The 24,705-nt window shown below is 40.6% G+C and overlaps 1 protein-coding gene across 5 annotated transcripts in view; it reads left to right on the top strand.

Annotated features, from left to right (window-relative positions):
• The window catches only part of MCC (MCC regulator of Wnt signaling pathway), a 237,769-nt gene that overhangs the window by 6,047 nt on the left and 207,017 nt on the right, over nucleotides 1-24,705 (top strand). The window contains exons 1-2 of one of the 5 annotated variants that reach the window (XM_075079289.1): nucleotides 19-102; nucleotides 23,104-23,351. In XM_075079289.1, the coding sequence (XP_074935390.1) occupies nucleotides 23,117-23,351 (235 nt within the window). In that variant the 5' untranslated portion in view covers nucleotides 19-102; nucleotides 23,104-23,116. Of the gene's footprint in view, nucleotides 1-18; nucleotides 103-134; nucleotides 675-23,103; nucleotides 23,352-24,705 lie in introns of those variants that run through there. The other 4 variants (XM_075079288.1, XM_075079290.1, XM_075079293.1 and 1 more) reach the window with 4 other exon arrangements.

The following is a 24,705-nucleotide window of genomic DNA, read 5'->3' on the forward strand; positions in this document are numbered from 1 at the left end:
ACACAGGTTGCTGGGCCCGCCCAGTGAAAGGAGAACAAGCGGCCCCCAGAGGACCAGACTGAGCGGGGTTTAGCCAGTGCTCGGCGGCTGGACTCCTGTGGGGTGCGTAACAATAACCAGGGGGGCAGCTAGTCCCGGTTTGGCTAGGCCACCCGCTCACGGTGCTGCCGTGGCTGCTGGCAGCGGGAGAGAGGCCGGCGGCAGGACGGGCCGAGGTGGCGGTGGACCATGGCGTACGCAAGAGGGTAGAAGGGAGCCTCCAACGCCTTCCCCATCGCGCCAAGCCCGGGCGCCGGGCGGCGGCACTGCGGCTCCCGGAGGGTCCCGGCCGAGGCGGGAGGCGGGGCTGCGGCGCGCCCGGCCCGGCCGCTCTGGCCAAGGCACCCCGGACCCCGCCCGCCCCCGGGCTCGGCGGAAGGTGGATGCGGGGCTTCCCCTGCCCCGGCATTGTGCTGCCTCTCGCACTTTGTGGGCGCGGCGGGACTGGGGACCCCTGGCGCCTGAGGCAACCTCGCCTCCTCCGCCGGAGCTGGGCGCATGATGGCGGCAGCCGCCGTAGCGGAGGTGAGCAGCGCCGGGAGTAGCAGCAGCGATACCTCCAGCACCGGTGAGGAGGAGAGGATGAGGCGCCTCTTCCAGACCTGCGACGGCGATGGGGATGGCTTCATCAGCAGGTAGCGGCAGCGGGAAGAGGTTCTTTGTGCCGCCGGTACGGAGCCCTCCCGTCCTTCCCCCCGCTCCCCGGCCACCCCCGAAGCACCGTCTCAACTTCTGGGCGAGTTTGACTAGTTTGCGCAGCGCAGCCCCCGCCGCCAGCCCAGACCCTCCGCGCTGCCGGTGGGGCGGCTGCCCTCGGGGCGGACCCTCTGCCTTGCCCGCCGCCCCTGGCTGCACGGCACTGCTCGGCTGGGCGCGGTACGGTCGGCGCGGTTCGGCACGGCCCCAGCCCGCCAGGGCCGGTACCTCAGCGAGCGCAGCGGCCGGCAGCCCGCCCGCCCGGGGCGCGGACCCCGCTCGCTTTCTCCCGCCCCGCCTTGCCTCCCGCCTCACGGACGGCCGTCTGGCCGGCCGTCGGCTCCCGGAGCTGGGCTTGGTGATGCCTTAGCACGGGGAGCCTTGAGGGGAGGACGGACAAATGCCGCCGGCGGGACCCCCGCTTCCACCAGGTCTGGAGGGGCACGCCTTCTCACCGGCGTGGATTTATCGCCTGGTGCGCTAGGCAGGTGATTTTTGCAAGTAAGCAAAACTGGTTACAGGTAATCTAAGAAGAAATAAGTACTGATTTCCCAGATCATCTGATTTTATTTTTTAGTGTGTTTTTATCATTATCCTTGCTGTACAATCTCCTTTAAACTCCTCTGCTGGTCCCCACCTAGTTTGGGGATTGTGACCCAGGCTGATCGGTTTTGAGGGGGAAGTGGCAAGCTTGTATGTTTGCAGTATATAGATGAACATTTCTTTATGGCTGATTTCCAGCTATCTGGAAGCCACTGGCAGTGTGTTTTGGTCACACCATAATTTAACAAGTACTGAACCTCTAGAGCAGAGATTTGCCAGAGGTGGTGGGAACTTGCATTTTCAACATGAAACCTATGCTAGTTGCAGTTAGTAAACGCCTCTAGAAAGCTGAGTCAGAGTGAGGGAATTTCTGTCATCTAACCTGAAACTTAAGAATATGACCCAGCAAAAAAAGGCTAAGTAAACTTCAGCCCCCACTGTCCTCTCACTGGAGCTAAAGTTGTTGAAAATCTGTAACAGCTGGCAGTCACTTCAAAAATAAAGTTTAAGGGTCATGATATTTCTTATCTAAACAACTCTTTTTCCCAGTCTAATAATTATTTTGACAGCTGTGGTTCTGAAATGTAAACTTTGAAAATATATGCTTTCCAACCAAAGTGTTAAGATCAATTCTCTTTGCATTTGTTTACTGTCTTCATGGGCATTATTCTGATGTCTGAAAACTTACGATGCTCACTTAAAGCGTATGCTCCCTCCTCAGTGCACACTCGCTGATCTCTGCTGTGATGCTTTTCTGCAATCTAAACTCAACAGACATCTGTATAATTTAGAGACCTTACTGAGGGTATGTTAATGTTTTAGTGCTTCATATGGACAGTTGAGAGATGCTATCATGACACAAGCTGCTTCTTTCTGGTTGACTTTGCTGCATTGCCTAAGTTTTTTCCAAATTTGTATTCTTTGTATTTCAAAATGGGTATTTCTGCATGTGCTTGAATACACTGTTGAAAGCTTTGAAAACTCCATGACATGTCTGAGGAGGGACATGGGATTTCAGTAGGAAATGGAAATAAAGCCTGGAGGATAGTGCTTGAATGTACTTCAGGAGATGGTGGGTCTGTTGCTGAAGGTTGCTAATACCTTGCTTCAAAAGGGAGTTGTGCCTTCAAGGCAGAACTGGTATGGCCTTGATCAGAGAACATAGTGTAATAAATTACTGTCTTCCCTTAAGTTTCCATATTTGTGAGAAAGTAGTGAATGAATATTTAACGAATTATCTTTGACATGAGAGGGAGTCATTTACTTTTCTTGACTTCATTAGCTTGCCTGGGTAATCAGTCTTGTAAATGGAATATGTTCCTTGCTTTGTGTAGTGTCTCAGTTTTCATCATGATCTATATTATGGCAATGGCTTATGCAGGAGCAGACTTGCCCAGTGGTTTTTGGATATATTTGTAGTATGCACCACCATAGCCTTACAGATGGCTCTTTCTGATTCGTGGACACACAGCATCCCTGTTGTAAGTATTGCAGCTGGGATTTTGTTGTTGTTTTCAGTCTTAGTGTTTAGGTAATTGCATCTTTTTAAGTGTAATGAATTAAAGACAAAAGAGTTACATCTGCTTTTATGCTAAACTTAATCTCGCAAGTCTTGCTTCTGCTTTTACTTTTTTCATACAGGCCGTTAGCTTGGTTTTCCTGTCCCCTGCTTCCTTGGACTTGCCTATGCTCATCTTTGAGGGCAACAGTTTCTTTGTTGCCTTCCATGTAGCCCCAGTGGAGATGGTAGGCTGATTTCTGCACGTTACTGCGCCTTTTACAGCAGGTTAAACGTTGCAATCAATGCCTGGGCATCTGTATAAAGAGCTGAAAACAGAAGCCAGCACTGTAAAATCATCTGCTTCCTTGTGGACTAGGACTGATCTACAACCTTTTCCTAATTTGAGCTTCTTTTTTCAGAACTTACTTATTTTCAATGCAGTGGGGTTGAAATTTGCAGTTTTGCAGCTGTTACACAGCTTAAGTTGTCATATCTTTCAAAATGAATATCTCTTCTCTTCTGCTTGCAGGGCTGAAGCTTGGTCAGTCATGTGTGTAACACATGCAGCAGTTTGTAAGATTCCTTTCTTTCCAACCCCAGAGCTGCTATGGAAGAGAAGATCTTTATTCTTACAGCAAAGGCAGGCATTTTGTGTGCATGTTTATTTAGTTCATATTGCATAGGGAAAAGAGCTATTTGCATTCCTAATGAAGTAGCATGGTGTCTCAGCTGTGGAAATGCTTTGTTGTGCATCAAACTGTAAACAGCTTCAAATAATAGCGAGGAAGTAAAGGCACAGTTGGAGAGGAGGAGCGTGTCCAGAGATGCTGATTAATTTTCAGGCTCTCACCTGAGATACTGATTAATTTTCAGGCTCTAAATAGTTAGGATGATATCAATATGCTAAAGCGTATTTTAGTGTATGCTGTTGGTGGTTATAACCCAGAGAAAACTGAATTATAGGATATGAAATGCTAAGCCTGTGTCTCTGAGCATGCATTTGACATGTGCATATTGAAATCTTGCAACATCTAGCTAGACAAAAGTACTAGGAAAACATGGGAGTTTTAACTTCTTGGTTTGTAGTGAAATGGCTTTTGCTTCTTTTCGGATCAATGCTAGTTACTTAATTACTTTAACATCTTGAAAGTGTTGGCATTCCTCTGATACTTCAACAATGACAGGTAACTTTACAAAAAAAAAAATAAAAAGGAAAAAAAAAACTAAACCAAAACCCAACTGCAAAGCAGTCCATGATTAAAGCTGAATTCTGAATGCTTGAGATCAGCTGGATCAGCCTTACTGGGACCAAAAGGCAGCTTTAAACACTGTATACAGCAGAACTTTGTTTTTGCAGCTGTAGCTGCACTCTGTTGTTATTAACAAAAGCTGTTAACTGAAAAAATACTAATCGCATTCATTTGTTTTGCTTTTTGTTCTGTGTGCTTTGAAAAGCTTCAAAATCTGATGTTACAGTTAAAAATATATTCAGCTCCAGAGGGTTCGTATGTAGGGGAGGACACCTGCTGCTGCTTTTTTTTTTTTTTTTTTAAGGTCAGCATATGTGGCTTAGGTTGCTATGAGGCAGGAAAGTGAGAGCATGCTGGGTTTTTACAGGTGGCAGGCTAGATTAATGACTTCTTTAGAAACTTAATTGCCTTGTAGTTTTATTATATGTGGATTGTACTGGAGTTCCATTTAGCGCATAACAATTTCATCATCACTGCAGAAGTCACTAAATGGGTTTCCAGATTATTCTATTCTAACACTGCAAGATCTAAATAAGGTGACTTTGAATCTGCAGGCAATACTTCTGCTTAAAAAATTAAGCATGAGCTATGGAGATAATAGGTGAAGAAAAAAATCATTAAGTTACAAGCATGCTAGTTTTCTGATTTTTAACTTTTAAGCATGGATAAGTAATTTCTAGGGTTATGAAGTAGAAAGGTAAAGCTAATGTTTAATTCAAAGGGAGAATTGTCATCACATTAACAATAATGCAATGAAGTTCTGTTTATAGACTTTGTTTGAAAAGACTTTCTTCAGTGTACACAGATTTTTTTTTTACACTGGGGTCAATGCCTTACAGAAAATCTCTGGTAAAAGTAGAGTAAGATGTTTAAAACCCCATAAACCTACTGATTCTGTATTGAGCTTATTCAGCCTGTTAAAAGGACATGCTGAAAGACTGCCTCCTTCACTAGCCCTTCACAGAAGCAGTTAAAAGGAACTTGTTAGATTTGTTCCGTTATCTGAGTGGTCTTAGTGGTAGGTAGCTTTGGGAACTCAAAACTTTTGCAAGGGCAAGCTGGTAACTTCCCTTTTTCATGGGCTGCAGAAATAGGGCGTTTCTAGCTTTCTTGCTGAGTGTATTTTGGCACCCCCCTCAGTGTTTCTCCATGTAGTAGCCATATGCTATTAGAAAAAAGTATTTTCAAGAAGACAAAGCATGTATCTATTCATTGTGTTCTTAAGGGAAGCAATTTATGCTTTTATGCCCTCTGTTACTTTCCACCACAGCCATTACCATTAAGATTTTTTTTTAGCTCACTGCTTTTGCTAATGTGCTTGAACTTCTGTGCTTAACATTTAAAGAGATACCTGTTAATGCACAAAATGACCGATTAAATATAAGGAATAAAATAATCGTGGGTTGTGACCAGCCAGATTATTGCCTTGGCTGTTGTGCTGCTGTTATTTGCGATATACAAGACTCAAATACATACACTGTGTCATATCAGGTTAGTAATTCAGGCTGACATCCAGTTAAAATTTTTGGTGTATAATTAAATAAACTGGGCTTTTGTAGCCATGGAAGAAACTGTGAAAGTATTTATTGCTGTAATCCAGGTTGGAAACTAGTGTTCATGTAAAAATAATTTATTTATTTGGTTGAACTAGATCCATTGACAGGATACTTGCTTTTTAAAATTTTTTTTTCTTTTCTTGCAATTTTCTGTAAGTAAAATAAGTACTGCTGAGAAACGTAAGCGCCTGAACTGACAGCCTTAGAATCTTCTTCAATAGATGAGTAGAAAGTGGGCTTATAACTGGAGAATTTTGGAATAAAAATAATTATTTACATTTTTAATTATTTAAAACATATGGTCCTTATATAAAACGTGATATGTTTTACTCTTCATTGCCTTGCCTGAATGTGGGCCAGACTTTTAACTGATTATAGTATAACAGCACATAATTTGTCCTGTTTGACTTGTTGGGTCTTCAGGAGAGAACATATTTGAAACAGAACTACGAAATGACAAAAATGCCCCTGATTTTTGTGTTTAAAATGTAGTAGTAAAATTACTTTTTTCCAAAACAATTTTTTTGCTATTCCTTTTTCTACTCTCATCTTTAAAAATAGGTAATTACTGTAAAGTGTTTGGAGTGGATATAGATGTTTCCTAAGACTGTAGTCTGACTTTTCTCCTTGCAGCTCTTCAAAGGGGACACAGTATACTGTAGGGTATAGCTCCACATGAAACCACAAATCAGGTTCATCCAAAGCATTGTCAGAGGTCTTGTCCAAGCATTGTATGTTTTAAAATTCGTACATAAAATGGAGGTAGTGATCTGAATGTCATAGAAGATGAGTAAATGATGAGCTCAGAACTGTGCTGCACATTGTTATGAAGGGGAAAAAAACCACAAGCTACTGGTGTGGGGTAAATTGTGACGAACTTCTGAAAGGCCCTGTAAATAAAATAATTAAATGAAACAAGTGCATAGTATTTAACATAAGTATTTATTGAGAACTAAACAGTTAAGTACTGAGTTCCAAAGTCATCAATAGGGTAACTGTTAAATTTTTGCCAGAATTGAGGAAGGCAGAGGTTTGGCCTTGTATGGTTGCTAGCCTACCTCTTCTGCTACTCTTCAGTGTGCAGAGGCGTGCTGTGTTAATGTTGAGGTGAAACATTCATTGTTCCCAAGGAGATGACTGTAATATGTCAAGGTCTTCAATCATGTAAAGAATATTTATATTCCCTGGCCATAAGGCTCTCAGACTCCTCCTTTCTGCTGTGTATTTCTGTGTTTAGCAGTTAATAATTTCCCAGTGTTGGTGGGAGTTGTCAAGCAGAGTGCAAACAGCTCTGTGGACAAGAGGAAAATGCCTTTTTTCTCAAAGGCTGTACTTACCAAAGCAGTTTTGACAGTGGTAGCCACAAGAAAATGTATAGGAAAAAACATGAGCAGGCTTTTCCTGTCACTGTATTTTCTTTCTTTAATCACAGCAGAGCTTAACCAAAAGTTAAATTATTTTCCTTTCATAGGTAGTCTCGGGACAATGGGGGGAAAGGTAAGCAGAGGCACTTGAGTGAGTGTAATAATGTGGACTTGAAGAGTAATGTTAAAATGATGCCTCTTCAGAAATAAGCCCAACATATAGACTTTGGAAAAAGATCTGAACACGGAGCTTTTCTATCATTCATATGTACATATCCTAGTAGCCACCTGGAGACCATTCTAACCTGGTAATTGCCTCTAAAATTATATTAAACTCTGTAAATGTACAAACATACACAGGCAGGTTTGTCAAAGGTTCTATCAGCCTGTTTCACTGTTGAAGGCATGTAATGATTTTAGCTGCGACACAGTTAATTTTTCTTCACTGTAGCTGGCATAGTGCTGTGTTTTGAACTTAGTGTGAAAATAATGTTGATAACACACCGATGTTTTAGTTGTTGTAGTAGTAGTGCTTATACTAGTCAAGAACTTTTCCAGCCTCCCATGCTCTGCCGGGTGCACAAGAAGCTGGGAAGGGAGGGGACACAGCCAAGAGAGCTGATCCAAACTGGCTAAAGGGATATTCCATATCATGTGATGTCATGCCCAGTATGTTAACTGGGGGAGTTGGCATGGGGACGCAGCAATTGCAGTGCGGGGACCAGCAGCGTCGGTCAGCGGGTGGTGAGCAGTAGCATTGCTTGTAGTTTTTTTCCCTTTTTTTTTCTTCCAGGCTTCATTTCTTTCTCTTGTTATTTTCATTTTAATTATAATTATATCATTATTATCATCATCATAATCATTATTATTATATTACCATTATTACTATTTCATTTTAATTATTAATCTGTTCTTATCTCAACCCATGAGTTTTCTTGCTTTTGCTCTTCTGATTCTCTCCCCCATCCCACAAGTGCTTAGTTGCTGACTGGGGTAAACCATGACACGACATAAGATTTTACATACTGTACATGTAGTTTTGCAGCCCCATGGTGGTAAAACATGACTTTTACCCATAAGGTGATAATCTATGAGCCCATGCAAATACATGCAGTCGGGATCTCTGAAAACTTCATTTGGGCATGCGTTAGTATTATGCATGTAGATGCTTTCCAATCCCTGCAGGCTATTCTATGCTGGTTGGAGGCAGCATCAGGAGCAAAATGTGTAAGTAGAAGTTGCTGTGAGTGCTCAGTCAGGAGACTAGGGAATGATAAAGCCATTTGTTCTACAAGCAAGAGGTTTAAAAAAAGACCAACTCTGTAACAGAACAGGTGGAAATTAAACACTGCCTTTGAAGACTTGTGAGAGAAGTAATATTGTTCTTTGAGTTTTGCAGACATTGGAGTTCCAGATTTCAAAAGCAGTTTGGTCCCAGTACTGTGCAGTCCTAAGTCTGGCCACAATCCAGCTAACAAGAGAACATCATTTAGAAGCAGTCTGCAAAATGTCACCAAGGTGGGGACAGGGCTTTGCTTAGTCCTTGTATTCAGTCTGGTTCTTTGCATTTGCTGGTCTGTTCTTACCAGGGAGTTGGAAAAGTTGTTAGACCCCAGTAAAAGATTTTATTCTGACTTGAGATTTAGACTGTTTCCTCTGTGTTTTCTTCATCCACCTGAAAGCTTCATGCAACTCAGTTTTGGGAATTCCAGAAAAAAAAAAAATGCCTGAACCTTGGTAAAACTGACTTTGTCCTTGCAAAAAACACTAGTTTTTGAGTGTGTCTTGAAAACAGTTTCAGCTTCCAGGTTCTGTTCCTAGACGTAATTTTATTTTTCATCTATCTCCATTAGGAAGCTGTCACATGGTCTGTGATCCATGTAACTGAAGGAGAGCTTTTATATGAATACAGCACAATACTTTATGCCAAATAAGACGTTGAGTGGAAACACTGTGCTGTTTTTTACATGATGGTAGTCTGTTTTCTCTCTTTCTCTTGGGACTTGCCTCAGTCAATGGTTCCACAGTTGTATAGAATTTTGTGGGGTTTTAGTCTAACTTTGTCCTCCATAGGTCCTCTCAGAGCAAAAGAATAAGTTACGGGGGAAGACAGATGGAGGGATGTAGATGAAAAGCCAGAAAGACACCCTGCATGCTTAGTTTAGGATGAAGACAGAAGTATCGCTTCATCAAATATATCTGTGTATTAAATGTATCTGTGAAACATACCAAGAATCAATATCATTAAAGGCTTAGGTATTTCGAAGTCTGTATTTGTTACAACTAATACACAAAGGAATATATTTAAGCTTCAATTTTCTGAACCTTTGCTATTTTTTAATTAGTTTGCTGTCCAGTTCTTATGTAAACATCAGACACATGAAGGGGTATAATAAAACATTTTAGCTGGAGCTATTAATGTTTTAAAGTTAGTGAAGCTAATTGATGTGTTTTATTCAACTATTCCACACATTTATTCCATGTGTGGTTATTCAATTTTTCTGTCCTCATTGGCATTAGTAATCTGGGAAAAGTGACTTAAGTATATATCTCAGGCTTGTTGTTACATGTATTCTCTTTCCTGTGAGCTTGATGTCTGGGTATATTGTAATGTGGAAAAACTGAGCAAACAGTGAGTTGAGAATACAATTGTCAAACTTTCTGATCCCTTTGAAAGTTACCATCCAGTTGACTTGTAAGTGCTGAAGTTGTTTTTTTATCTTTATTAATTTTTATTGGTTTTTTAATGAGGTTGTTGCAAATACTGTATTATTGGGGTTATTGCTGTAAGAGAGTTGAACCTTTCTTTAAAATCAGTAATTTCCCTTTTGTGGCCCTGGAGGGGGAAAAGAAGTAGCTGTTAAATGGGAAATTTTGCCTTGTGTTTTCTTGGGTTCCTTGGTGGCAATTCTGAAAGATTATAACTTCACTAATATATGCTATTAATCTCATCTCAAGGGTGATGGGGAGCAGGGAACCTCTCAAGATGCTTTGGTGCCTGGCCCTTCTAGCAAATCTATAGCCCTGGGTTTATAACATAGAAACCAGTGGTGGCTGTTAGGGCAGTATGACTGGCACTACAGTAAATACTTGAATTTGTCTCATTCATGTGTGATTGCATCTTCTGCTTATGGCAGACAAGACAGTTAGCATCCTCTTTAACCACTGTTGGTTAGTTAGTGTTTCTAAGGAGAGACTTCCTAGAAGTTTTCAGAATTAATTTGCTAAAACCTATAGTTTGAGATTAATGGATGGGTTGACTGGTTTGGGAGATACTTGGATGAAAGAAGAGTTCTGCCAGTGGGTGGTTAACTCCTAGTATTTCTTTGTCTCCCATTGTTTGTCCAGTTTGAGGATGCCACGTGCAAGTATTTTGCTGGCCATTGTGGATGGATTCTAAAACAATAAAAAAAAATTATTTGGCTTGAGCTGTTGAGGTATGGTAGTGTCTGAAACTGATTCAAGCAACAGGTCATGCATGTTTGGATGGGGAGCAAGGAGCCTCACAAGGTGCTTGGGCACCTGGCCTTTCTTGCAAATATATAGCCCTAGGCTAGGTGCCTGCACTCCTTACGAAATGAACTGAGAAATGTAAGTGGAGGTTTCATGGGTTTTTTTTAAGTCAGCTTATGCTGCTGAATGAGTTGTTCCACTGTGCATGGTCCTGAAGTTTCACTCTGTCTGCACTAGAATTTGTTCAGTCAAAGAGCTGCCGTGGCTGAACACTAGCTCAGTAAGAAATATTTCTTTCCAGCTTGGTCAATTCATGGTTCTGTCTCGTTACATGACTGTGTGACTTTTAGTGTTGGCACAAGATGGGGGTAAGAAACTCAAGCTTGGGGTTTAGTTGTGATCCTTCTAGTTAATGTCTGCTTGGTTTTTAAACGTGGTTCACTCCAAATGCTCTGAATTAAGAAACATCTCTAAAAGTTAATTCATGACCATAAGAGGTATAAAACTACAGCAGGGGTTTCATTTAGACTCTTGGGGTCTCAGCTGGTAAATGAGAGAGATTAACACAACTAGTGTTGTGCCTGTGTGTTGTCCGTAGGCTTCAAATGGCCATGCTTTTGGAGAAAAATAGTTACGCTGTGGATATATAGCTTTTCAAATCCACCTTATTTTTACTGTGGATGTTCACATGCATCTTTTAGTATAAATAGTACATATGTGGAATTCATCCTAGCATAGAAACAGTTCGCATGCATGACCTTTTATGTTAATTAACATAGCTGTAATGAGCTGTAATGATTAATTGTAATGAGCCCATTTAATGTCTCCTTTCTTCTGAGAGCTTTCCTGCAGCAGTACTTTCTTATGTTGAATAGAACAAAACAGTATTTATATACTATTAAAGGTTATTCAGTGAAATCCCTTATGTAATTTTAAAGGATAAGTTAGGTAACAAAGACCAGACTACCTCTTAAGGAAAACTATGCTCCTAGTAGTTCCCACCATGTGGTGGAGTCTGTAGGTTGAATTGATACTGTGTTCTAGCAAAATTTGAAACTAGTAAGCAGCATAAAGGAAAGCATAGAATGGCAGAGGTTCTATTGACAAACTCCACTTCGCTGTTGATAAACGGACCTTTGTTTGCCTGCACCAGTTCTGTCTCCGGAGATGACAGCCTTAGCCAAAAATGGACACGCTGTTCTCACAAGTCATGAGATGCAGTTTGTGTTAACAGTTTGACATAGGTGTTCAGAGTACGCCATTTAAGTTATTTCTAATGAGTAGAATGTGCATTTATTGTGCCATCTATAAAACACACATTTCCATTCTGGAAGTTCCTGTGACAGACTGGCAGTCTTGTGGGTATCTAGTATGAAACCAGGGGAGACATGCACACCACGGTAGGAGGTACTGACTGACTGCCGAAGGAACCTTCCCCCTGCTTTCCCAGAGAAGGAGTAGTGGTGTAGGCTGAGTGCCTGCAGTAGTCCTGTGAGAGGTAGCCAAGCCAGGACAGAGCTGTGAAGTAAAAAGCTGAGCTGGTTGAATAAAGCATACAGGGTTTTGGGGCTGGTCAGCTGTTAACCCTGTCTTTTTCCTGCTGCTGCTCAGCATAGTGGAACTGCTGGCACAATGTGGTCAGTGCTGTGCTCCTCTGTTCTCTCTCCTTCCATATATGGGCTAATTTCTCCCTGTGAACATGGCCACCTTTTCTTGTCTTTTTTTTTTTTTTTTTTTGAGGCAGATGTGTTTTCTCCACTGCTAGAACTTTATTGGCTGTCTTCCACTGTTTAAGAGGTTTTTTGCTGAGTTTTGCAATTTGCCTGTTGTGCTTGTAGGATAATCAAGTAAATGTGCAAGACCCCATATAGCGCCATATAGATTCCAAATATGCCGAACCCAGTGGCTGTGGTGTAAGTACCTCCTTGTGGGACTGTCGTCTGTTTTAGTGACCTTCCCCCCACTGCAGCCTCCTCATTTACTTTCAACTTTATGTTTACATTTTGCTTTCATTTGTTCATATTTGAGGGAAAAAAATAGAAAAAAAATCCTTAACTAGCAAATGTCAACCAATGTTCTTATGTCTTCCCAGCTTTTCATGTAGCATGAAAAAACATCTCTGTGAATTCCCTTCCTGATGACAGAGATCTTAAAGCTGAAGCCTCAAATCCCATATCAACAGTACTGCTCCTCAGCATTTTAGCAGTTGTGTCCAGCTCATGTGCCTATTCTGCACCCCATCCTGCCCCACGTTATTCATGAGTTGCCAAAGCCATCAGCTTAGTTGAAATGTCTCCTTTGCAACTTTTGCCTTGTGCTGACAATATATTTGATACACAGAAAAAGAGAGAGTATTGGGACAGTAAAAGGAAATGGAACTTTACATTAAAAAGTAACAATATCGGAGTTACTGAATATCTTTTACCTTCATTTAAAAAGTGGTTTTTAAGTGTAGATGAAGTGTAGACCCTAGTACTAGAGAGTAAAACCAAAAAGAATACTCTTGAAACAGAATTCATTTTGTTTGACAATGTATTGACTGTCCCAAATACACATGTAAGGAATTAACTGTTTACACAGCAATTTATCAGTCTTTCTATGTATGAATAGTAGTGATGAGAATGAATGCACTTTATTAAACTTAGGGCCTTCTTTCCTAACAGCAGCTGCCAGGCCCACGTATTGCTGCTGTGAGTTCATAGTTCTTCATTCTTTGCCCTTTCTTTGGAGGGTCCATAGTTGCCCTCGTTATTACCTCAGAAGCTGTAACTTCAGTCTTGCTTTACCTCTTCCTTTAAAAGATGACATGGAAATGCTGAATGACTCTGTCAGAATGATCTGCACCTGAGGTAGTAATAGCTTCTGTGTTGTTAAACCATCAAAATTAGTAATAATTGAGGGAATTGGAAAATAAAAAAATACCTATTAAAGTATTTGCACGTGAAACAGTCTGTGGAAACTGGTAACTGTTGAGACTGATAAAGTGTCATGGTTTAGCCCCAGTCAGCAACCAAGCACCATGTAGCTGCTCACTCATTCCCTGCAGTGGGATGAGGAGAGAATCAAAAGAGTAAAAGGGAGAACGCTCATGGTTTGAGATAAAAACAGTTTCATAGGTAAAGCAAAAGCTGCACACACAAGCAAAGCAGAACAAGGAACTCATTCACTGATTCCCACCCAGCAGGCAGGTGTTCAGCCATCTCCAGAAAAGCAGGGTTCCATCATGCGTAGTGGTTACTTGGGAAGGCAAATGCTGTCACTCTGAACATCCTCCTTCTTTCCTCAGCTTTATGTACTGGGCATGACGTCATACGGTATGGAGTATCCCTTTGGCCAGTTTGGGTCAGCTGTCCTAGCTGAGTCCCCTCCCAACTTCTTGTGCACCCGGCAGAGCATGGGAACCTGAAAAGTCCTTGACTAGTGTTAGTGCTACTTAGCAACAACTAAAACATCAGGGTGTTAGCAATATTATTGCCAAACTAAATGCAAAACAGAGGATAACAGTTACTAGAAAGAAAATTAACTCTACCCCAACCGAAACCAGGATGTAATGGTAATGAATTCCCATGTTTCTGAATGTAAATTGATTAGAGGAACAGAAATTTCATGCTTGTGGCCATTGCTAGTTCTCAGAATTAGTTCTTCAGAAAAGCATGCTAAGTAAGAACTAACATGGATGATTGTCTCCTTTCCTAGTCTACTGGACTGCTGTATCTGCTAGAGAACTTTCCTGAACTGTTTTTCTCTTTTGTAAAGTCAAGACACCTATCAGGCCTTAGGTAGAATGCAAAACTACATAAATTCTCCCTCTAGCACCACATGTAGGTGAGGAAATTGTTTTAATCATGTTTACAGATGGAGCAGTGGACATAGTCTTCTAGTCTGGTCACCTTCAAAAGTGATCTCTATATTTGGGTGCTTACCTTGAGATGCTTTGTTTGCCAAAGATCGGAGTGTAGTACAGAGGGCTTCTGTAATACGTTCTCTGTTATTTATGTGGTCTGGGTATATCAGATAGCTTTGGAATTGTAGTGAGTTACTCCTGTTGGTAGAGATTGAGAAATAACCATTTTGTACAAGCTGCTTCATGTGAGCCTTAGGGCATGTTATCTAGCCATTTCTTTCCCCATCTAAAATTCTGCTAGAGTTATCCTCTACTCTGAACAAAAGGTGTCACTCTGTGAGCCTTCTGGATGATCTGACTGAAGATTGAGCTCAGTGGAAATCTACCTGTACTTCGGTTTGCATTTGTTGGTGGCTGTTTTCTCAACTTTCCTCCCAAAACTTTACATGAGTGTTGGTCTATGTAGTCTTCGTGTGATGCTATAGTTTATCAGCTGTACATCTGTACTTACTTCAAGTTGTAAGAATGAGATGATGACCTTTTATCTGAAGGTTCTTTCATTGACATCCAGTAAAACAAGTGAGCTGGAAGACAGCTTGTTTTAAAACGTTTGTTGATGGATGAATTTGTGTGAATTTTGAGTATTGGTCAATGTGATGGAATTGCTCTGTCAGTTGAAGGTCTCAACGTAAGAGAGTTGCCATTGGTCCTGTGTTACAAAGGTGGAGATGTGATTGCCTGTCCTGGCAGGACACTGTGTTGTGGAAAGTGAAGAAAATGAGCAGGCTGTCTAACAATACAGGTAAATGGGAAGCTAATTTGCTTCTGAAGGGCATAGTGCTGTTATTGGCCTAGTGCTGTCTTACCTTCCTCTGTAGTGAACTGGTGTGCAGAGCTAAGTAAACAAAAACTATTCCCTTTATTATGGACAGCTTTGTGCTGGCTTAACAGCCTGCAGAGACAGCCCTAGTGGAGGAAGATGTGGGGAGACAGGTGGGAGAGTGGGATCATTGCTTCTGCCAGCAGCAAGCTGATCTACTATATCCCAGATTCTTGCTTGTTTGTATGGAGAAGTAGAAAACAGAGCAAAGGAAGCTGGAGAACTCAGACAGGTGTTGCCTTTGCTAGATCAAATCCGACATGGTGAAATTCCTAGGGAAGGATGTGCTTAAGGTACGTGGAAGTCTTCGTCTTGCTTGTCTTCAAGCTTCATGAAGGCAATGATACCAGCTGAAGTGTGCAGAGGCCACATAGTTGAAGCCCATACGTAGAAGTCTGGAGGATGCTTAGCTGGAGGGAGACATTTCTGTTAGCATTTTCTGTGACATGGCAGCCTTCATTCAGACCAGATTTCTCCTCTTCTCTTTTGCAAGGGCCCACAGCTTCTTAATGAGAAAGCAAAATCAGGTATTTCGGGAAGGTACTCTTTTAGTATGAGTAGCAAATCTGAGTTGTTTGAGGAAATAAAAAAAACCAATTCTGAGATTATTTCCAGGGTTGTTTGCCTGCAGTTGCTCATAGAAAAGTCAAAGCGAGGGGACTGGTGTAACTCCATGATTTAAGCAGCCAGGGTCTTCACTTGCTGTGAGGGGTAGAGTAGATGGGGCACTGCATTGACGTGTGGAAAGCAGACTCCTCAATTTGTAAGACTGTAAAGTAGGTATGTTTATTCAGTACTGGGCAGTACAGGGGGTATCCCACCAAAGTTGTGCGCGCCCACGTGATAGTTTGTCTTGGATTTATACAGTAAAGCATTACATATACATAAGCTTTCCCAATACACCTATACATATACATGACCTTTCCCCGTTTCGTGCTAAAATTAGCCAGAAAAAGTTATTTCCATAGATCTTTCCCAACTGAGCTTGCGCAGTATGTCCTCATGGTGGTCGTTGAGGGTCGTAAAGATGAAGGCTGCTGGCTGCTCTTCATCACTGCTAGTAACCTTTTGGTTTTGCGCAGACTCAGTTATCCCTTGACATTTGTCCAAACTGCAAAGTCAGTTTTAGCTGGTTCTTGAGACAATTTTCTATCCTCATCAGGAATTTGTCCTTTGCTGGTGGATTCCAGGCCTCCTTGCTAATTATTTTACACAGTGACTAGAAAAGTGTTCCACAACAATTAAGTTTCAGCTGGATAAGCATTCAGCAACAGAACAGTTAACTTTTGTTTTTGCATCCTAAAAGCCCCTTCCCTCTTTCAGCATGAGCCCCAGAAACACGCCAGTCGGGGAAGTAACCAGCAGGAGGTGCTCTGGAGATTGGTGGCTACACCAGGGAACTAAATTCAACATGCTCCTACCAAGGATAAAAGCGGTCTAACTCCAGTGATTCCAGAATATATTTAATATCAGCAACTTCTTACAGCTTCATTTCCTGGGGATGCTACGGAGTGCTCCATTAGACAGGCATTTCCAAGTTAGTCCTTTTTAAATTAATGCTTCTAACAGATCACTGGTTATCTACAGTATTGGTCTAGAAATGACTCACAACACAACTGAGTGGAACAGGTTTTCTTAAGTTGTTTGTTTATTCACTCGCCTCTAGGGTACTTGGGTGCGTCTTTAATTTTGACTTTTCTTTTTCAAAGGTGTTTGTGCACCTAGACTGCAAGTTCATAAGGAAAGATTAAGTGTTTCCTGGAAAAATGACCATACCTTTTTAGTAGCTGAATATTTAAATACTTTTAAGTAAATATATAGTTACTCTTGGTGTTACATGAAGGCTGTAGAACTATCCTTACCAGACTTCCTTTATAAATTTGGTAGAACATAATGTGAGAACAGAACAGGAAAATTACTCCACTAGTTCTGTTCAGTCTCAGAGGCAACCCCTTGCAGGTATTGTGCAGTGTGCATGTATGCTTATGGAGGTAGTTCCTCATGCTTACCAAAGCAATAATGTGACCAAGGTAAAATTGAGTACAGTACAGCAGGGTGTATGGCTGTTCTAGGAAAGAAAAAGCCTATGTTACGGGTACTGTTTTGGTGTCTTAACAGAAGTTTCACTTGTTTTAAGTTTGATCTTCCACTTCCAAAAAAACTCCAACCAACCAGCCAAAAAATGCAAATAAAAAATTACAACCTCCCATAACACATTATGTTGTAATTTTTAGAGTGTGCATGTGTATGCTTGATTTTTATGTTTAACTGCCCAATGTTATGATAGCGTGCAGTATGTATGACAGTATTTTTGTGTTTAATTTCTCTTGGGGGAGAAAATTGAAATGTTTCAAATTTATATCAAGTTATAAGTTAGGCTCATTTTTTTAATTGTTAGAGAAATCCAGCGTTTTTGAACTGCATTAGTAGGAGTTAAGAAGATGGAATGTATAACAATTCTTGAAGGATTGGTGTGGTAGGTGGGTGGCTAAATGATTAGAACAGATTGTGACAGAATAACCTTATATTTTCCTACTAAAAGAACAGTTTCTTGTGGCAGCAGGAGTTCAGCTTTACAGCTTCCTTAGCCTTCTTTTTGACTGTTTTCAAAATTTAGATATCATTGACCTGACAGCTAACACGTCCTTAAACCCTGTTAAGTGGTACGTTTGTTTGTTTGATGTATTTCCAATGAAAGTGAAATTAATTCAAAGTTAAATTAAAACATTATATTTAAGCAAATTATTTTTTCTTCTAGTGTTTATCTCCTCAATCTAAAAATATTCCAGATCATGTATTTTAGAGAAAGGTTTTAATGTCATGTAGCAAGCATGCTCAATCCAAAATATCTTTCTGATTCATTGAATGAAAAATGGTTTAGAGCCTGTGTTGTTGCATTGATATCAGTTGATATATATTTTTATGTGGAGTTTTTTACATGTTTGGTATATTGTCTATTGAGACTGTTAATAGAAAGTGATAATACGGAAGGTCACAGAATCACAGAACGATAGGGGTTGGAAGGGACCTCTGAAGATCATCTTGTCCAACCCCCCTGCTTGAGCAGGCACACCCAGAGCAGGGGGCACAGGAACATGCCCAGGTGGGTTTTGAATGTCTCCAGGGAAGGAGACTCCACAGCCTCCCTGGGCAGCCTGTGCCACTGCTCTGGCACCCTTGCAGGAAATAAGTTTTTTCTCATGTTCAGCTGGAACTTCCTGGGTTCCCGTTTGTGTCCATTGCCCCTTGTCCTGTCATTGGGCACCATTGAAAAGAGCCTAGTCCCATCGTCCTGACACCCAGCCTTTAGATATTTATAAGTACTGATGAAATCCCCCCTCAGTCTTGTCTTCTCCAGGTTGAACAAACCCAGGTGTCTCAGCCTTTCTTCATAAGGAAGATGCTCCAGTCCCATGATCATCTTCGTAGCTCTCTGCTGGACTTGCTGGAGCAGTTCCCTGTCCTTCTTGAACTGGGGAGCCCAAAACTGGACACAGCACTCCAGCAGTGGCCTCAGTAGGGCAGAGTAGAGATGGAGGATAACCTCTCTCCATCTGCTGGCCACAAGTCAGCAGATCCAAGTCCAGGTTGCTTTATTTTTTATGTGACCTATTACAGTTTCGATTTTGTTGTGGTTTGTGTTTTGCTTTCTGTGTTTCTGAAGCACTAAACTTTAGCCACAATTGAAGCAATAAAGTTGACTGTCTAGATTCTGATTTCCAGTTGTGTACCCTGGGCAAAACTGAGTAGAGTTACTGAAGAGAAAACCGGGCACAAAAAGAGAAATTAAACCTTAGCAAGACTAAAACAATTCTAAATATTTTAACATATTACAAATTACCATATTCATAAACGTAACTAGTCCTGTAACTCTTATCTACTGTAATCCTGATTTTTTTTTTTTTAAAAAACTCTGCCTATTCTGTGTCTTCTAGTTTTTTGGTTTGTTTGTTTTGTTTTGTTTTCTTCCAAGGACTCATCAGCTTAAGGTGAGGAAGACTGATTTATCATACGACAGTGTTTAATAAAACAGTTCTGTAACAGGGTGGCAGGTGTTCATATGTTACATGTTAAATGCCCAACGTTTTGCACTCTGAAAAATTCCTACCTTTGAGTACAGGTGAGAATTCACTTGAAATATGTTTAGATGGGTTGAGTGGGTTTTCTAACATAGAGACTTCCTGTTCCCAGCTGTCTCCTGTGTGTCTGTCACCATAAAAATTGATCCAAATTTTGTAGTAGTTAGTTGATAGATGTCAGTTAACTTCCACAGAATAGAGAATATTTAGGTTTAAGAGCAGTTGTACTGGAATTATGTACATCTCTCTGCCAAAGATAAGCTTTTGTCTGTATTGAACTGGTGTCCTAGGAGAGACTTTTACAGCTATCTTGGTTTTAAAAGTTGAATCAAAATAGGTGGTTAGATTATTTTACAAATAAAGTTATTTTCATTAAAAAAGAGGATTCTTTGGTTTTGTTATTAAAGGGTGATACCTGCAGTAGGACCCTCTGGTGTCATAATCACTGGTTGTGGAATTCTGTGTTCCCAAGTATTTTACTTTTATTACATCTCAGAATGCTTTTGAGACAAGTTTCTTTTAAAATGACTAGAAGCTCCAGTTAGTTGCTTCCCAACATGTAGATAGTTACATGGAGAAACTCCAGCAGATCTACATGGGAATGTTTATAGAATTTAAAATGAAAATATTCTTCTTTACTTAAAAATCCTTTTGATAATGTTTGTAGATGGAGATTAGGAAAACTCTTGTAATTCAGATTGTATGATGTACCCTGTGTAAGCGAAATCTGGTTTTGGTAGTGCTTGTAGTCCTCAGTTTACTCAAGGAGTCTCCAATTTACTGGTTTTTGTAATTCATTACATATTTCCTCAGAATTCATTACAACTTTTCTCGCACTTCTGTAGGTTGCTTCAGGCAGTGTCCTCATGCTGTAGGTGATACTAATGATATTCAGTTCGTATTTGCAGAACAGGAAGAAAAGCTTAGCACCTTTTGACTGTCTGAATCAGGTATGGACTTGGAGGTGTCCTTTGTGGGCTGTATTGAGATGGAAGTTTACGGTTGTCACAGACGGGGCTGTGTAAGGCATGCCACCAGTGCCACGGTGTGGCCAAACAGCTCTCCTGAGGCTAGTGCAGCAGAACTTTGTCCTGGAAACCTCTGGTAGAATCGCTCTACACTGATTTCCCTGATGCTTATTTCAAAATTAGTGCTCCTCTGGGGAGTCCCTCAATCTGCAGTGCTGTATCTGATCCGTTATACGAGAACACATGGCAGTAAGTGTACAATAGTTCCTTTGTAAATAGCTCTTCATAGATTTGTTGGTGTAGGTGAAGCAGTGCCTGAAGCAGTTGCTATCAGTCTTACCATGTCACTACTGCTGTCAAAGTTAATTTAGATATAGCATCTGAATTCAGCCTAGCTCCACTTTAAATTGTTAATGTAGACATAGCTTAATTGTATCATTCCGCTTGTGAAAGTTTGAATCCTCTGTCAACCTTATTTGCCTTTGCAACACCCTTGTGAGATAGTTTTTTATTGTCTTTATTTTTAAAAATGGAAAACTGAGCTATGCTAAGATTATTTGTTTTTTATTGACCAGATTCAAAGCTAAGAGCAAAACTCTGAATAAAATTTTAACTGCAAGTGTCAATCACATTTGTACTATGTATTGTAATTTAATTCTCATATAATGAAGTTATGACTTGTCACAAGTGGCAATTTTACTTTATTTTTTGCTGTAATACATGGCCATAATGTAATTACTATTATTACACTCCAGTTTTACTGTGAACATCTCTGCCAAGAAGTCTGTTGGGGCAGCTCTGGAATTCCTGCATGGAACAGACTTACAAAGCTCCACCTGATGTACAGCTTTTTTCTTTAGAACAGATGGAGCTTGATTGTGGTATTAAGTTACTTCAGTGAAACTGTTCATGCAAGAACTTCAGGTATTTAACTGTATCATGTTTTCACAGAAACCTTCTGAATGATGTTCAAATATTAGTCATGAAATAATAATACTACTAAATATCCTAAAAATTCACATAGTACTAATACTAATATACATTTCCTTTTCCTTCCTCCTACAGAAAGGTTTTGTACAACATAAAAATAAGCAATACTTAGAAGAAGCCATGACATATTCATACTCTTTGTGGTATGAATCAGTGTAGTAGTATTATGCAATCCAACTCAAAAAGTATTTTAAAAAAAGGATGGCAGGAAAGATGCAGTGAAATTTAAGAGTGGTGAAGTAGTGGTAGTTTTTTAACTACCCACATTTTATTTAGAATGTTATTAGTTGTCATTTGACAAACACAATCTTGAAACAACTTCTTCAGCAAGTGAAGGAAGGCAGATCTTTGTTTCCTTCTCTCTCCCCATGCCTCTTCCTCTCTAAAGTGAGATGGAGCTGGGTGGGAGAGGAACAGGAAGAAAAATGGATGAAAGCGGGTCTTTTTACTCTCCCTTTTTTGGTGGCTGAGTCTCTCTGAGTAGCAGCAGAACAAGGCAGGCTTGAGCCTATCAACTTTGTCTCCTGCTGTTTATGAAAACTGTGAGCATCTGGAAAGGAGCAGAGGTGCTTTCTCTGTATACTCAGGCAGATTATTTGGTCTGGGTTTACAGTTGCAGAGTTGTGTTTGCCTAAGAACAGCAGTGGGGCTTTTAGTAATTTACATTTTGAAAAAAGGCAGTACGACAATATCTTCAAAAAACCCCTCCCTTTTCTGATGGGTTGATTTAGTCTCTGAGGCAGCAGATGACTGAGGAATGTCACTGAGCTGCACATCTGCCTATGTTGGAGAATATCAGGTGTTTGTCTAATAGGCCACTTCCGTTCATATCCAATTCACATCCAGTGCCTTCTTTTTCTGAATAGACTTGTTGACAGTTATTCACCTTCCTTTACTTAGTTATCAACTTCTGATTAATGATTTTTTTTTTAAACCACTGCTACTGTTCAGAATTCTTTCAAAATACTTAATCTTACCTCAATTTTAAAAAAGAAAAAAAGAGTGGTGGGGGAGCAAACCCCTCAGAATATTTTCTCCTGAGACTAGTGGTATACCAGAAATTAAGCCTAAGGTGTGTTCTTGAGCTTTTTTTTTTTCCCCACACAAAATAGAAAATGGCATTGGTCTTAATGTTGTTGAATTTTTTGCCTGGAGAGTATGTTTACATGCATCTCTCCTAAGAGCACATTGTACAAATATGTACATGTATCATATGCTGTATGTATATGTTGATTTGGTTGCAGCTGTCTTTTGGCCACTTGGAGTTAGTGCTGGAGTATTTTTCATAGTACTTCCCTCCTCCCCCTTTTGTAAGTTTCATTAAACAGTTGGACGAAGCGAGCTTCTCAAGAGGTTTATGTAGTCAGAATGTTTGGAGACAGGCTTGAAGACAGTTAACAGAAGTACTATTTCTCTTTTCTGCTGTTTTCTTTGTCCTTTGTGTGTTTTTCTTCCTTAGCTTACTGCTGTTTAGTGGCAAAAGAAATTTCCTTGGCCTGCCCTGAATCAAATGCAAATCTAAGTAGCCATTGATCTAGTCAGAAGATAATGATTTAAAATTTTATTATGTCAGTTTTTTCAGAAGATATTGTGAAGATCAACAGCAGGATTCAGCTCTCCCCTATGTCCGTCTCTGCTAGTAGGTGTTAATAATAGCATGAAAATAGAGGTTAATACTTAAAGTGTTCCCTTCTTTTTCCATAGTCTTTCTGTAATTTCTTTCCAACCCTGTAGTTCCTCTGTTGGATTAACAAAAACAATAGCTGGCTTATTGGTTTTAAATGTGTGTGCATTAATGCATTTCCAGATTAGGCAGAGTTAGTACTCCTTTTCTTCTAAACTAAATTGTTGTTTTTTTTCTTCTCCGTTCCCACTTCTCCAACCTTTCTTCCACCTTCATCCCTCCCCTGCCCCCATTTTCCCTCTAAAAATATCCTTAGGAATGACTTGCTGATGGTGTGCCGCCAGCTGAATATGGAGGAATCTGTCGCAGAGATCATGCACCAGCTGGGAGCAGATGAAAATGGAAAAATTTCCTTCCAGGATTTTAGTCAGTGCCGCATGGAACTGGTACGAGAAATCAGGAAGGAGGAAGTGGAGCTTTCTGTGATATCGGATGACTCTTGTAAAAAGAAAAAATTAAGGGATAGGATAGCTTCCTGGCCAACTAGCAGCAATAACAGTTTAGGTAGGTATACCTTTTAAATGTCGTGTTGGTGTAATTTAACAACAGATGAACTCTGGGGGGTTTATTACCAATTTCACTGGCCTTAGGATTTCTCCTAAAGGGCCTTGTAAACACGCCGTAGCATAATTTCATCATATATTAAGAGTGCTGTTGTAACCAATGCAGTCAGGCCATCCTCTTCTAAAAACCTTAGTCGCACAAGAAAACAATCTTTCTTGGAAGGCTAAGTGCTGTGGAGCACAGCTGGTAACTGAAGATCCAGTGAACTCTTTGCTGTCTGTAAGGCCCAGACAGGTAGGTAGGTAGAAATTTTAAAAATAATGACAGAAATATAGTCTTTTGTCATTCAGATGTCATTATACCATAGGAATGTGGATATTTCTTGGATGCTTTAAAAATCATTCCACTTAGTTGGGGATCTGAGTGCTGGAAGGGCCTTGTGATTTAGAGAATACAAAAGTTCTCCTTTCCTTTTGCCTTCCCTCTACCCAGGACCAAAAAAATAAAAATCCTTGCCATTCCCACTGTGGGAACACGGGGTATAGAGGGATTGTCTGCGTTGTTGAGTCCAGTCCTTGATAGCACTGTGGTCAGTCTGCATTAGAACAGAAGTGTTAACAGCTACAAAATGCTTCCTTTCACTCTGTAACAATGCAAGAGACCAGAGGACACAGCCTGTGTGGTCAAAAAAATCCCAAAATGCAAGGTACTGTGGAAGAAGCTGGGGATGTTGTCAGCGCTCTAGCTCCCTACAGCAATTGCATACTAGCTAAGCATGACTGCTGGCCCATGATCTGGAACTGGCCTATATCCATGCCTCAGAAGGCAGCCATCAACCTCTTGATTGTATTTACTTAGAGCTGTGTCATCTCAACCTTTTGTTTAGACTACGTGAGCGACAATTTTTGAAAAAAACTCCTTTAATGAGTATTCCTCCATTAGCCATCTCACTAGTCTTTCTTTCCTTGTGTCCCACTTTAAATTAGGAATATTCTTTACAGTCAGATGTACTTCATACATCTTCCTGGAGAGTTTGCTTCTCTGTGTTTTGGCTCCTCATGTAACTGACCTGTTGTCAAGAGTCCAGTTCTCTCTGACTAGGTTCTTTTAGATATTCCACATATGGAGGGTGTCGTGTTTAACATCAGATTTACTTATTTGAAGATAGTTGACGTTACAGGGGAATTCTGATTTAGCAGAGTGATATAAAACACACTGAAAAAATACAAATATAAGTTACAGGTAGCAGAATGTAGCAAGTTGCAATAGACAGTTCAATCACAATAGCAATGTGATTCATGTTACCAGGCTCTCTAATATGCTCGTCATCATGACACTGGGCATCCTCCGTCTT

Source organism: Phalacrocorax aristotelis, chromosome Z (genome assembly GCF_949628215.1).
Source record: "Phalacrocorax aristotelis chromosome Z, bGulAri2.1, whole genome shotgun sequence".
NCBI lineage: Eukaryota > Metazoa > Chordata > Aves > Suliformes > Phalacrocoracidae > Phalacrocorax > Phalacrocorax aristotelis.